Source organism: Carettochelys insculpta, chromosome 1, assembly GCF_033958435.1.
Source record: "Carettochelys insculpta isolate YL-2023 chromosome 1, ASM3395843v1, whole genome shotgun sequence".
NCBI classification, from domain to species: domain Eukaryota; kingdom Metazoa; phylum Chordata; order Testudines; family Carettochelyidae; genus Carettochelys; species Carettochelys insculpta.
This window is the reverse complement of record NC_134137.1, coordinates 210,402,060-210,414,733: the sequence shown is the minus strand read 5'-3', so window position 1 is coordinate 210,414,733 and position 12,674 is coordinate 210,402,060. Positions and strand designations below refer to the sequence as shown.

Genomic DNA, 12,674 nt, shown 5'->3' with positions numbered 1-12,674 from the left:
CTACTCTGTAGTGATCCCCTCTGGTAGGTGCACAGAATAGTGCTGATGAGAGCTCTCAGGAGCTGCCTGTACCTCTCCTGCCACAGACCCAGGAATGGCCTCATTTGAGGCCTGTGGTGAGGGAAATAGAGCAGATTTTTCTCTGAAAGAATTGTTGTGTGATGATTCTGGTTCAAAAGATACATTCTGGGTGGGAACTTCAGATAAATGAGGAAAGCCTCAAAAGCCTTAGTGCCACCAAAATGAGCAGGGCTGTAGACTGGGGGAGTGAGGGGCTGATGCACAGTAATTGCCATAGAGAACACAGCCATTGAGATATGAATTACCTTAGCTCCCCAAATCACAAAACCCTGAAGCAGAATGGGCTACGATTACTCTGAGCAGCACAGGGATTAAGAATGAGATTGATAATTTATATAATAGCTCTGCCACAGAAGTATTGAGCTACAATAGCATTACTGCTTTTGCAGTTGTGTTCAGGCGAGGAAGGAACAGTAATTGAATATTATCAGATGTTATATGGATGAAAGATTGAACCAAGAGTCCTGAACTATGTGAATTAGGTCATCCTTCATTGCCGAGGCCCTAGGAGCTGCTAATGCAGCATGTGAAAGGGGTTGCTCCTGTGATTTATGAGCAGGTAGTGTGTGATTTGTGTTATCCTTGTTTTTAAACGTGGCAACAGAGAAAGACTGCACTGTGTGAGGCTGGGGGGAGATGAGCACTGCATTAGGAAGGAGCTGCTTGTGTGAATGCTGGACTCAGCACGCGGAACTTCATGCTGGGCCCTAGTTTTTGAGATAGGCTGGGTCTGGGACTTCAAGGGCAGTAGAAAGGGTTCTGGGAACTCACAGGAAGCAGGGGAATCGGGGGTAAGCGGGGCTTTCCGGTTTTGAAAAACAGAGGCAGGTGTGACAGGCGCCAGGGTTTTTTCTCGGGTGTTCTGGGGTGGGAGGCTGCTTTGACGCCCGTGCTGGAAGGCGGGTGCCGAGCATCTCGGCTCAGGCCTGGCTGACGTTTCCCAGGGGGAGGCTCTTTTCTCTCACTATCCCAGCGCTGGGAGCGCGGGCGAGTTTGATTTTTGCACCGGTTTCTCCTTCTCGCGGCGGGGGCCGCTTTGGGAGTTGCCTCCCCGTTGCGGTCCCAGTTCAGTTTTGCGCTCGGCCCGTCCCCCGGAGTCCGGCCACCTGGCCCCCTCCTCGGGCTGTGCGGCCTCGGACTGCACCTCGGGGACGAGCGGGGCGCGCTAGGACCCAGCGAGCGGCCCTGGGAGCAGCCGGCAGCCAGGCAGCTCCGCAGACTCCTCCTTATCTCCAGTGTCAAACTTGACATCAGCCCGCGAGCGGAGCATGGTAACTTCTGCGGCGAGCAGCGCGCTCACACCAGTGGCATGCGGCACGGGGCTGGGCGCCTCTCCCTGCCCTCGCCCCCAGCAACATGGACTGTCGCGCCTCCCGCCGCCGCCGCCTCCTCCTCCGCCTGCTGCTCAGCTGCTCTGCCCTCGGCTGCCTGGGGGCGCTGCCTCTCCAGCCTGCCAACGAAGGTGAGTCCCCGGCCCGGCGGGCTCAGCCCTTTCCCCGCCGGAGCTCGGGCCGTCCCCGTGCGCAGGGTCCCGCGGTCCCGGCGGGCGGGGAGCGGCGCGAGGGGGCAGCGGGGGTATCTCCCGCCTTCCTGGGCGCTGCAGAGCCCACGGCCGCCTGCCCCGCGCGTTAGCTGGCTCCGCGGCAGCCCTCGGGCGAGGGACCGTAGGTTCGCGGGAGCGGCTCCCTGCGGGGGCGATGACATGTGCCGGTGATGGCCGGGACACGAGTGAGGGGACGGACGCGAGAGAGCCGCTGTCTGTGGGCGGTTCTGGGGTGGCTGGATTCCACAGGCGAGTGGAAGTTGACTCGGACCAGCGGGGTAGGCGTGTTGGTCTGCACGCCAGCAGACCGAAGCGGCACAAAGGCAGCGCTTTAAAGGCGACCAAAATGCTTTAGTTGGCGATGAGCCTTCGTGGGACAGACCCACTTCATCAGACCCGTCCCGTTTCCCATGCAGACCGGCATTCATAAGTGCAGAGGACCAAAAAAAAAAAAAAAAAAAAGCAATAAGTGCCAAATCGAATAGGATTGAAGGAAGGGGGTGAGAGGTGGGGGGATGTTAACTGTCCTGTCTGAGGTCATGAGGAGGATCAAAGGAAGGGAAGCAGTCTTTGTAATGGATGAGGTGGACATTGTTGATTACGTCTCTCACGGTGCTGGGGCTGTTCCCAGGTACAGGTTCAAATGAGCATAAGTAACGCTGAGGGGAGCCATCATGGTAGAAACCCAGTGTGCTTGTCTGCATACAGTTATTTGTGTGAAAATATATATTCTGTTTTGGGTAGTTCAAAATATCAAGGAAGGAAAGAAACTGAGAGAGAAAAGAGAGGGGGAAATGTTGACAATCTGGTGTTTTCTTGCACTGAGATTATATTTTAAAAGCCTTTCCAGCTAAGCTATTTCCAAACTGATCTTGTTTCTTTACAGTTCACATGTAAAATAGAACTGATTTATTAAGTCAGAATTTAGTTGCCTATTTTTTTTTGCTTATAATATACCTATTTGCTCAGCATCTTAAAAACCTCACTTATAGCACCTGCATTTTCATTGAACTAACTAAACCACAAACTCTATCTATATGTGTAACTGTAGTAATATAATTGTCATATTTCATTTCAGAAACTTTAGTGTAATAAAAAGCAGCTAGTTGCACTGCTTCATTTTTAAATAACCTGCTTTTATTTCTGTAGCAATTTAAATTTAGTCTTTAACTTAAAAGAATCAATTAACAAAATCCCTGAATAAGAATAATTCTTTTTAGCTTTTGCTGAGTTAACATGTGACTAAAATTTACGCATTTCAGCAAAAGAATTATGGGCACTGAGTCTCGAAAGATAATTGAAAATGTTGTTGAAAAAGACGTGGCTGGCCATTCCCCATGGATAAATAGAGGTGGTGCTCCTGCTTACAAGCCACTGCGTACAGCTTCTGGGATTAGTGTGTCCAAAGCCACTTCTGTCGATAAAATCCTGAGGTCAAAAGGTTAAAAAGAACTTGGAGGAGCAAACAATTGCACAAACCCTACTACACCTGCTTGATATATAGTATTTGCATAGAGAAGGAAATATACAGAATATTAAGATACTTGAGAACAAATATAACTAACGCTTGAGAACTGAGTGATGCCCTATTTTACATCAGCTATTTTTGTTGCTGGATAGAGTCAAGTATATACACCGGTACCATAAAAAGGATAGAGCAGTTATTTATAAATATTGTCTGTGTAGATATCTTTCATATGAAAAATGCTTCAGAAGTTATTTGCTAGAACACGCATTCAAAGTGTTGTGCCTAACTGAAAGCCTTTCTACAGCAACATGCTATTTTATCAGTAGTGTTTCCCTTTTCCAGTGATTTGGGCTAATAGAAACTAGCAGATGAGCAGGGGTTACTTGTGTCTGTGTGTTTTGTGTTACAGAAGATTCTTCTCAAAGTATGTAGTTCTGTTTCGGCAGTCAGCAAAGCAGCTCTGCTTTCATGACACTGGCAGACAGACACATAATGGAAACTAGTAACTGAGGCAAAAAAGACTTTTGAGAAACAAAGTTGGCTAAAATATCAAGGCTTTTTCTTTTGCTGAAAGTTACGGGCTTTGAGATAACTTTTAAAACCAATTAAGGAAAGTGCGGGGGAGAAAAAAATTCATATGCAGTATGAAACGCTCACTCGACATAGCTGTCTGAAGAAGCGTCTAATAAGACAAAGTTGTACGTTGTGTCTCATTCAGTTTGATTTTAGTTTTTTTTTATATCAGTTGTTTAAAAATCTTGTACAAGAGGCAGTTAGAAATAGATGTCCTGTTTTCTACACAGCGAGTGGAAGTGACAACAAAAATGCAGAGCAGTTTTAAGTATTTCATCTTCCAGATTGAGGATGATTTTTGTTCTTTTCCAAAAATGAGAACTGGGGTTTTCTTTTAAAAATAAGACTAACTAGCTAAACAACTTAATATTAAACTTAGAAAGGGTTGAAATAGATTTTTGTTTTCCAAAAAAAAAAATTTAAGAAATTGAGGTTTTATGATTTGCTGGCATTGGTCACACTTACACATTTGACGATCCATTGTTGACATGCTGTTTAGAATTTTTTTTTTTTTGGTCCTTGAAACAATTGCGTCCTGACAATAATTCTTCTTCCCATCGCTTTGCCCTAAATTTCTCTGGCCACACCCCATTATCCTGAAAAAGGAAATTAAGTGAAAATGTATGTTTGTATAATTTTGTGATAACTATTTAGAAAAGTTTCTTTTTCAAACTGTGAGGATGGACAAACTGTAGTAATTTTTAACTGAGAGTTTGGCCCGCAAGTGTATCTGTGTATCCCAACCTTGATAAGTGGATAGAGAAATAGAATATCTGTAAATTACTCAAAATACTGATTAACCAATTAATTTATCACCATTGACTCTCGAAAGGATGAAATGCAAAGTTGTTTTACAAAAGGTGTAACTACTACTGTACATTCGGCATATTGAGGGTAGTTTGTGGGCTACCACCCAAAATATACCAGATTTATTTTATCTGGAAGAATTGCGCAGATTTTTGTGAGTACTTTTTTTTTTTTTAGTACTAAAAAGATTATGTAAAATTATATGATTGTTACAGCCAATGCCAACACTGCAACAGCAGGAAAAATAGTAGTGATTGTTATGTATGTTGGTCTACTTCACTTTAAGTTGTTAAATCCGATTTGGGTTTCTTTGTGTGGGAGAGATGGAACATATGGTGCTTTGTACCACCACCAAAAGTTTTATTTAAAATAAGCTGTTCTTTTACAGAAACAAGTAATTTTTATTAAACTTATGTCTTAAGAAATGTGCCACGTATATGGTGGTTTTTTTTTAACCTCACATTTCTTACCACTGAAACAATTTTAGTAGTCCCAAAAGAAGCTTTATCAATATACACTACTGAATTGTGAACCATTTTTGAGTACAGTAACAGGAAAACATCAGGAGGAGTTAAAATCTGAATGAGGGGATTATTCCTCATTTTAGGGTGGACATGAATTTTCAACACACAAGCAGAAACCTGAGATTGAGAATGTGTTGTGTTCTTCAGGTGCATAGAAACCACAGCCACCATTATTTCAATTGGAGATGTATGTAATTTTTGGAGGATTACACTTTTTCACTGGGAGATGCAATTTCTTTCAAAACCATTTATAGAGTATCCAGAAACTGAATGAGATATTCAGTTCTGTAATTTAATAGTTTTTTTTTCCTGATCTTTTTCAGTAACTATGCTATTTGCCTGAGGGTATCAGCAACCTTAATTTCACTGTTTTATAACCCAGAACAGTTAACACTTGACCTGGGTCATTAACAGGATTATCAGCAAATTTGTTTAAGCTTTTACTGACAACCTGAATTGCTTCAATAATATTTTGACTGTGCAGACAGGAAACTTCTTGTAACCTCTCAATCTAGCATAACATTAATTTCTTATGAAAATGACTCCAAAAAGAGTGCCAATATTTATATTTGTTTATAGTAGTGAGATACAAATGCTCTCCATTTTGCTAAACAGTAAACAACTTGCAATCAGTCCCTCATTTTAGCATATGAGGTTTCCATGATGTGATTTGTTTTTCTTATTCATGACCATCTCAGAGATCTGCGTAACTCAGCAATTAAATTACATGGATTCATCATGTGACTATTTATTCTTTATAAAGATTTATTAATGTGTTTTCTAGCAATGTTAGCTGTCAGAATTTGAAAATGTCAGCATTGTGTGTGCAGTGGCACGTACAACTGATTGTATATACATTTTATGTTTTGTTTTAGTGACATGAGGAAATGTTAAATGCTGGAAACTTTTTTTGACAGCAATGAAAAGGGATTGCACAGGGAAACTCCTTTAACAAGCATTATCTTACTCTGTGTCAGCTGTTACTAGATCACCAGTATTGCGTATCATGGCATGATTCCTGAAGCATTTAGAGTTCAGCAACTTCTAATTTTGAGAGTTTAATTGCAAAAGTATATACATAAAGGCAAAAAAATGAACAAACGTATTTTCTTTTTAAAGGTGGAATTTGGACAATTTAAACTGGTAATATTTAAAGGTGTATTTTTGTACAACTGTCTTTTATTTAAAGATCCGTGGTTTAAACCCTGGCTAAACAGTCAGACAAGTAATGAGCATGCTTTAAAATTCACACCATGGTGTTTGTAAAATATTGAGGGGAGGAGGGCTTAGAGTGGATTGTTTATTTTGTATGGCTGTGTCTACTCAGATTTTAATACTTGGAATAATTTGTTTCCTTTTCTGTTCCTCACTTCAAAACTCTCCTGACATAACACTATTTTTGTTGTAATGTGCTAAAAGGAAATCATTAGGTGCTTCTTAAAAAATTAACTTAAAATTTGAGATATCAGAACTTGTCCAAAAGTAAAGTTCTTGTCACAATTTATGTGTACAATTTTTCCTGCTGGGCTAACTACCTTCTGAAACAAACAAACAAAAAAAAGTAATAACCAAACTGGTGGGAGATCAGTGGTGTTTTTTTTAAAAAAAAACAACATAACCAGCTTTTAGGTCATGAGCTATCTGAGAATCGCAAACATATATGATACACACCAAGTTTAGTCTATTACTTACAACAAAATCTTTGGAAGTTCTTGATACTTTGTGAAATAAATGCTCTTTTTTTTTTTTTTGCTTTTACATTTGGTAGGAATGTTGGCATTTGTATAAAAAATTATCCTTGGGATAACACCAAATTCAGCAAATTTGCAGTCAGTAGGCTTGCTTTCACTTTTGTTTTAAAATATATCGCTTTTCTTCTAGGAAAGTGTGTAACTGCTCTTGTTCTTGTAATCCCCATTTGATGAAAGGTTTAGAAATACAGATGCAGGTGTTGGTTTTTGTTTTTAGAGATCTGGATTTCATCACCAGTGAGGGTCACTACAGAGCTGTTTCCAAATGTGAGAGTACCATCTGCAGACATTTAAACAGAGGCTGCTCTAGTACTGTTATGCATCCATTCGGTTATTCGACCAGTTATAATGGTGTTGTAGTCAGCCATTCAGTTCTTTTAATTCTTCAAAAAAATTATCTGGAGGAGCAGTGACATCTCTCAAAATTCCTGAAGTTCACAGTTGTGGTCTCCAGAATCAAAATTGTAATATTTATTAAAAAGTTCAACAAGCACCTAAAGTACCAAATTAACCTGGCAAGGAGGTATATGTTAGGAAAAGTTTGAGGCAAGGAACAAGTGTCCTACAAGCTTTTCCCCTTTGAGACACAATTCTGGCTGGTAGAATTTGATTGCTCTGCTGGGTGGTAATGTGGGTGGGGATTTTCCATTGAGAAAACCAATACTTTTCTACTCTTTATCAGAGCTCCATTCATTATGAAAGCAAGCTGGGCTGCTGGAAACCATTTACAAGAGAAAAAAGGTAGAAATAATAGAGAGAAAATAAAGAAAAAATATTTAGTTCTGCTAACTGCATTATAATCTTGTGGTATATTCAGTAGTAAAGTCCAAAATAAAGAAAATTCCTCAGTAAATAGCACTCACACCTCATGATCTAATGATAGGTGATAGACTAAGGTAATACTTTGTCAGACAGAGATTTTCCTCTTACTTAGTATAGGAAGGTTGCCAGGGTTTCCATCATTTCTTCCCTTTAACAGCAAAATCACATTAAAGGTTATCGGTTTTATTAAAAATCCATTAAAATACAACAGCCATTTTTATTTCCTAATATGTTAAATAAATTGAAAAAATAGTCACTTGTAAACTACAGTTATACTCTAAATCATAAACAAAACTTTTTCTGAAGTGCTTTGTAAGTCTACTTCTAAAACAAATTCACAGAACAGGATCTGACCTCATGCTGGTATAATTCAGCAGCTGATTGACTGAAAGTTATGGGACAGTATTTTCAAAAATCACCTAAATGACATACAAGCACAAGCCTCATTGACTTGCAGTGAAACTCGTGTACCTAAGTCTGTTAGATGTTCTTGAAACTCCTAGCTCAAGTTTATCCTTTTATCAGTATGAAAACAACTTGAAGTTAGTTTTGGGGACCCAAAGATTTCAGTTTGCTTGTAATCTGTAATGAATGGGGTGACTAAAAAGAAATAAACATCTAGAAATAAAGATAATCCCATTTCAAAGACAATGGTGGGAGAGAGACAAAAGAATTAAACCCCAGCCTATGAGAGTGCTGGCTGGAATGAATGAAACCACACCAAATAGTCTTAAACATGCAGCGACGTTGTTAAACGAGACAAACTGTAAGCAGAAACTTTACTGCTAGCCTCCCTTTTTTTCCCTGAACTACTGTATCCTGCTGTTCGGGAGGAAATCCTATTAATCTGCTGGAAAAATATTGATGAAAGAATAATAGCAGACCCAATGACCAGTAGTAGAAACTTACTAGCAATTAAGGAAACAATGGGATGAATGTTCCGAATAAGGTTGAGCCAGGGCAGTTGAATGTAATATGTCTTGGGAACTGTGAAAGTTTTTTTGAGGGGGGGAGGGGTGGGGGGGTGTCCAGATTGTTTTGCACACCATATTTGCATCCCTGTCTTGAGGGAGAGACAAAAAGGGTTACTTCTGCCCGCATGTTAAAATTATTAATAAAAAGACCCACTAGAAATATGGTCTTTTATCACCTCCCTGATTTTGAGGTACATAATTTAGAAATTTGTTTTGAATTTATTATCTTAAGGAAAGAGAGAGCTTTGTAGCAAATGCCTAAGGAAGAGAATAACTATCTGAATTGGAACATTTAAAGCTGCAGAATCTCCTTCACTGCACGTTCTTCATGCTTCCTGTGAACTTTGTCCAGTAGTAAATAACAAAGGGTGAAGTTATTTTTGTGGCAGAAGGTCTGCACTGAAACCCAACAAATAGATAATCCCTAAAGCCTTTTTCATTAGCTACACTATTATACACTATTATAATTCTTATTTCAGCACTCCCTGTCTCTCATGTGTTTCGGTTTTGTTTACAATAACAAGCTTCATAGTTGCGATCCTTCAGCAGTACAGCTTCACAAGTGCCAAGATCTGAGGAACCTGTAGTGTAGACGGGGCTCAGGTATGTAAACATGTAAATAACAGGCTGATAAACACATGCAATTCCTGTGTCAGGTGTAGGACCCACAGATTATCACCACCCATTAAGGAGCCCAATTGGAGAATTTATAGTTACTAAGTTTTAGGGTAAATAACGTCTCGGATTGGAAGGATCCAATCCTACAAACATTTATTCAGACCCCAGTGAAAGGAGATGATTGTCTGTCCCCACGAGAGTGAAGGCTGCAGTGTGCTGGGAAGTAACAGATAATGGAGAGAGGCCATTTATTCTGAGGTCAGACGCTCATCTGGGGACCCATCATCTCCTCACTTGCCTTTTCTTCTCCATTACCTGTTAGTTACTCCTCCTCACCATACCTGTACTTGCATCATCCTCCTTCACCAGAATTTCTCCCCTCCCTGTTTATTCTTTACTTCCCTCTCTACTCCATCCCACAGTCCGGCTGAGCAAGGCATGTCAGGTTCCCTTTCCTCTTCTATCTTGGTTGGGAAAATGTAATTGGTGTTTTACTTCCTAACTGTTCCCTTTCACCCACATGCTTGTAATCAGAAGGGAGAGCCCAGTGTTTCCTGTGAGCTGAATGCTTCGGTGACTGCCCAGGAAAGATTCAGATGCCGCCTAGCTGATTTGCAGAATGCCCAGAACCACCCAGAGAGGGCAGTACATGTTTATACTGGTGGTGCACATCCGAACACCCATGGGGGAAAAACAGAGGGAACATTGGAGGCCCCTGGTTTCTCAGAGGCAGCAGGGAGAAGTGTGCTACTCAACAGTGCACTCAGTATTGAATAGTATCAGTCAAACACTCAAGGCTGGATAGAGGAGTTTCAGAGAGTGGAGTTTATGCACAACGAATGTGCTCAGTTGGACAAAGGAGAATGAAGAATGAAGAAGTATGGGGAGCTTACAGTGTGCGTGAGATCCTGATGATAGGAGGGGACAAAGTAAGGCCTGTGAGAAATTCTGATTAGTGGGCGGGTGAGAATGCAACAGCCACATCAGTGTTTACCTTTTCTTTGCTATAAATATTTATATTTTTCACATGTGGAAGGAGTCAGAGAATGTCAGCAAGATTTGGGTTGGAAAGGCATCAAATTAAGTCAGGGCCATTCCATTTTATACATGGCCAGTACAGCACATATGTTCTGTATTCATTACCTCCATAAATTCAGTTAACCTAGAAAACAATGAGAATAGTATATTGGTGATATCAGAGTGTTGGAAAATAGAACTGGTTTTAGCATCTTGGTTCCTCAGCATGACACTTGTGGAGCTTTCTGGTGCTATGTACATGTTGTTCTCCCAGTTCACACCTAAACATTTAGCCATTTGCCCTATGAAGGTAGGGTGTGTGTGTGTGTGGTTAAACGTTTAGGTGTGAACTGGGAGAAAAACAAGCTCATAGCATCAGAAAGCTCCAGGAGTGTCATGTCAAGGAAACCAAGATGCTGAAACCAGTTCTGTTTTCCAAGACGCTGATGTCACCAAGCACGTCAGTGCAAGGTGATTCATAAAAGTTTCATCCTTCATAACAATCTGTAAGAGAAGGAGAAATACATTATAGGAGACCCACTTGTATGGACGATCCTCTGAAAATAGTGGCTGAGCATAGTTCAATATGTAGGTAAATTTTATTGGCTGTGGGTACACTACAGAGCTCTGTCAACAGAAGTCACTGTTGGGAGAGTTTTCCCAACAAAACTTCTGTTGACAGAGTGCGGCCACACACAAAAGCCATTTGGAAGAACGCTCAGCTCTGACAGAGCAGGTGAACTGCCCAGCTGCTCTCTCAACAAAACACACCCGGAAGCACAGCAGACAGCGATGCCCATTGTCGTGAATGCCCTGTCCGTCAAGAGAAGGGCCCCCCAGAGCAGCGACAGAGCTTTTTTGTCGATAGAATCTGTTGACAGCTGCATTATGCCTCAAAGCTTTGAGGCAGAATACTGCCAGCAAAAGTGCTGTTTCGGTCAGATACAGTCAACAAAAGGCATTTTGTATGTGCATGCTCCACGAGTTTCATTGACAAAACCAGGGTTTTGCTGGCGAAACTTGCTAGTGCAACCATAGCCATTAATTTCAAAAGCACAAGGGTTTTTTCTTGCCTAAGCAAACTTTGAAAAGCAACCTCTGATAAAATCTGGAATAATGCCAGTGTGATTCAGCAGCCGTTTGCCCCATTAGCGGATGAGCATTCAATTTTTTTTTTGAGGGTTCTGGTCCCTATTGCAACAGATTCTGCAGCAAGGAGTGACTAATTACTTGACTCCACTGGGAGTACTGCACAGTGAAGACTCTTAGGATCACAGGTTCCATGTGTTTCCAGGGCAGTGAAAAGGAAAGTTTCCATGATCTTGGAAGTCATGCTAGAAGTGGCTACTACTTTTGAGGATATCTGCTGTCAGGAGTTACAGAAACTGAGACTGTTATGTTTCTTGAATTTCTGACATGTATTTACCAAATATGGGTAGAGTATTGAAATCTAATGCAAAGGGCCCTATCTCAGGAAGTTCTATGTTGAGTGTCCTTAGTCTTTATTGAACGTAGTGAAAGTTGCAGGCATACAGCATCTTGGTGATCTGCATCCTCTCGCAGGATGGGACCCTTTGTAGATCCCAGCTTTATCATACTCTCAGAGGAACTCATTCCATAAAACTCTCATTGGTTTCATACAGTTCATTTCCATAAGTTATCTCAAAAAGAAAATGGAGGTTATGACTGATGATGTGCCAACCTATTCCGGGTCCTGTGGGTGTGCGTGGGGTTTGATACAGCGGGGGGAGTCGGGTGGCCTGGGACCGACCACCCCACCTCTATAGCAGCCTTATATAGTGTAGCAGCAATATGTGATTCAGTGTATCTACTTTAAAACTTGGGTTTCCACAGTATTATGAGTACCAGGAACAATAACACTCTGATTGTGAGCACCACAATGCCCTGTGGCTGTTCTAAGTCCCAATAATTCTCTATACAGCCCCAGCTAGTCCAGCTAGTGGTATTTACCGATAATGACTGATTCATCTATGCGTAACTACAACTACTTAACACTTGTCTGAAATATATTTATTTATTTGGCATAGGCTAAACACTAGGTTACATATAGCTGTATATAATTACATGTGACTTACCAATAACATCCAATGCTCCCACATCTTACCAACAACTACGTTACAGCAGCCCTTCAAGTCAGAGATATAACTTGGTTGGGACCTTTTGTGGTGGTGACATCCGGGTGATCAGGCCGGGGTCTGCTGTCTGGACTGGAAGTTGCTAGCCTCCGCTTAGTGTCCAGGAGCCCACACCCTTGTCCCTGCTAAATCACCTTTTATACTTTTTCTTAATTGGGGGTACAATACCTGGCCAATTAAAGCATTTGTTACCTAATTTGGGCTTTCTATCCTCCCGGCCTGTCAGAACATGTTACAAGATTTCCTATGTCCTTCGTCATTTTCCGAACCGACCCCCAGGACCCTCTGATATTGCACAACCAAGATGTTCTCTTCGGGGGGCTTCCAGCTACTTACCTCA

The 12,674-nt window shown here is 41.4% G+C and overlaps 1 protein-coding gene across 4 annotated transcripts in view; it reads left to right on the top strand.

Annotated features, from left to right (window-relative positions):
- Positions 1–1,358: 1,358 nt before the first annotated feature.
- The window catches only part of EPHA3 (EPH receptor A3), a 413,871-nt gene continuing 402,555 nt past the window's right edge, over positions 1,359–12,674 (top strand). For all 4 annotated transcript variants that reach the window (XM_074998622.1, XM_074998615.1, XM_074998629.1 and 1 more), the window contains exon 1: positions 1,359–1,543. In XM_074998622.1, the coding sequence (XP_074854723.1) occupies positions 1,438–1,543 (106 nt within the window). In that variant the 5' untranslated portion in view covers positions 1,359–1,437. The remainder of the gene's footprint in view (positions 1,544–12,674) is intronic.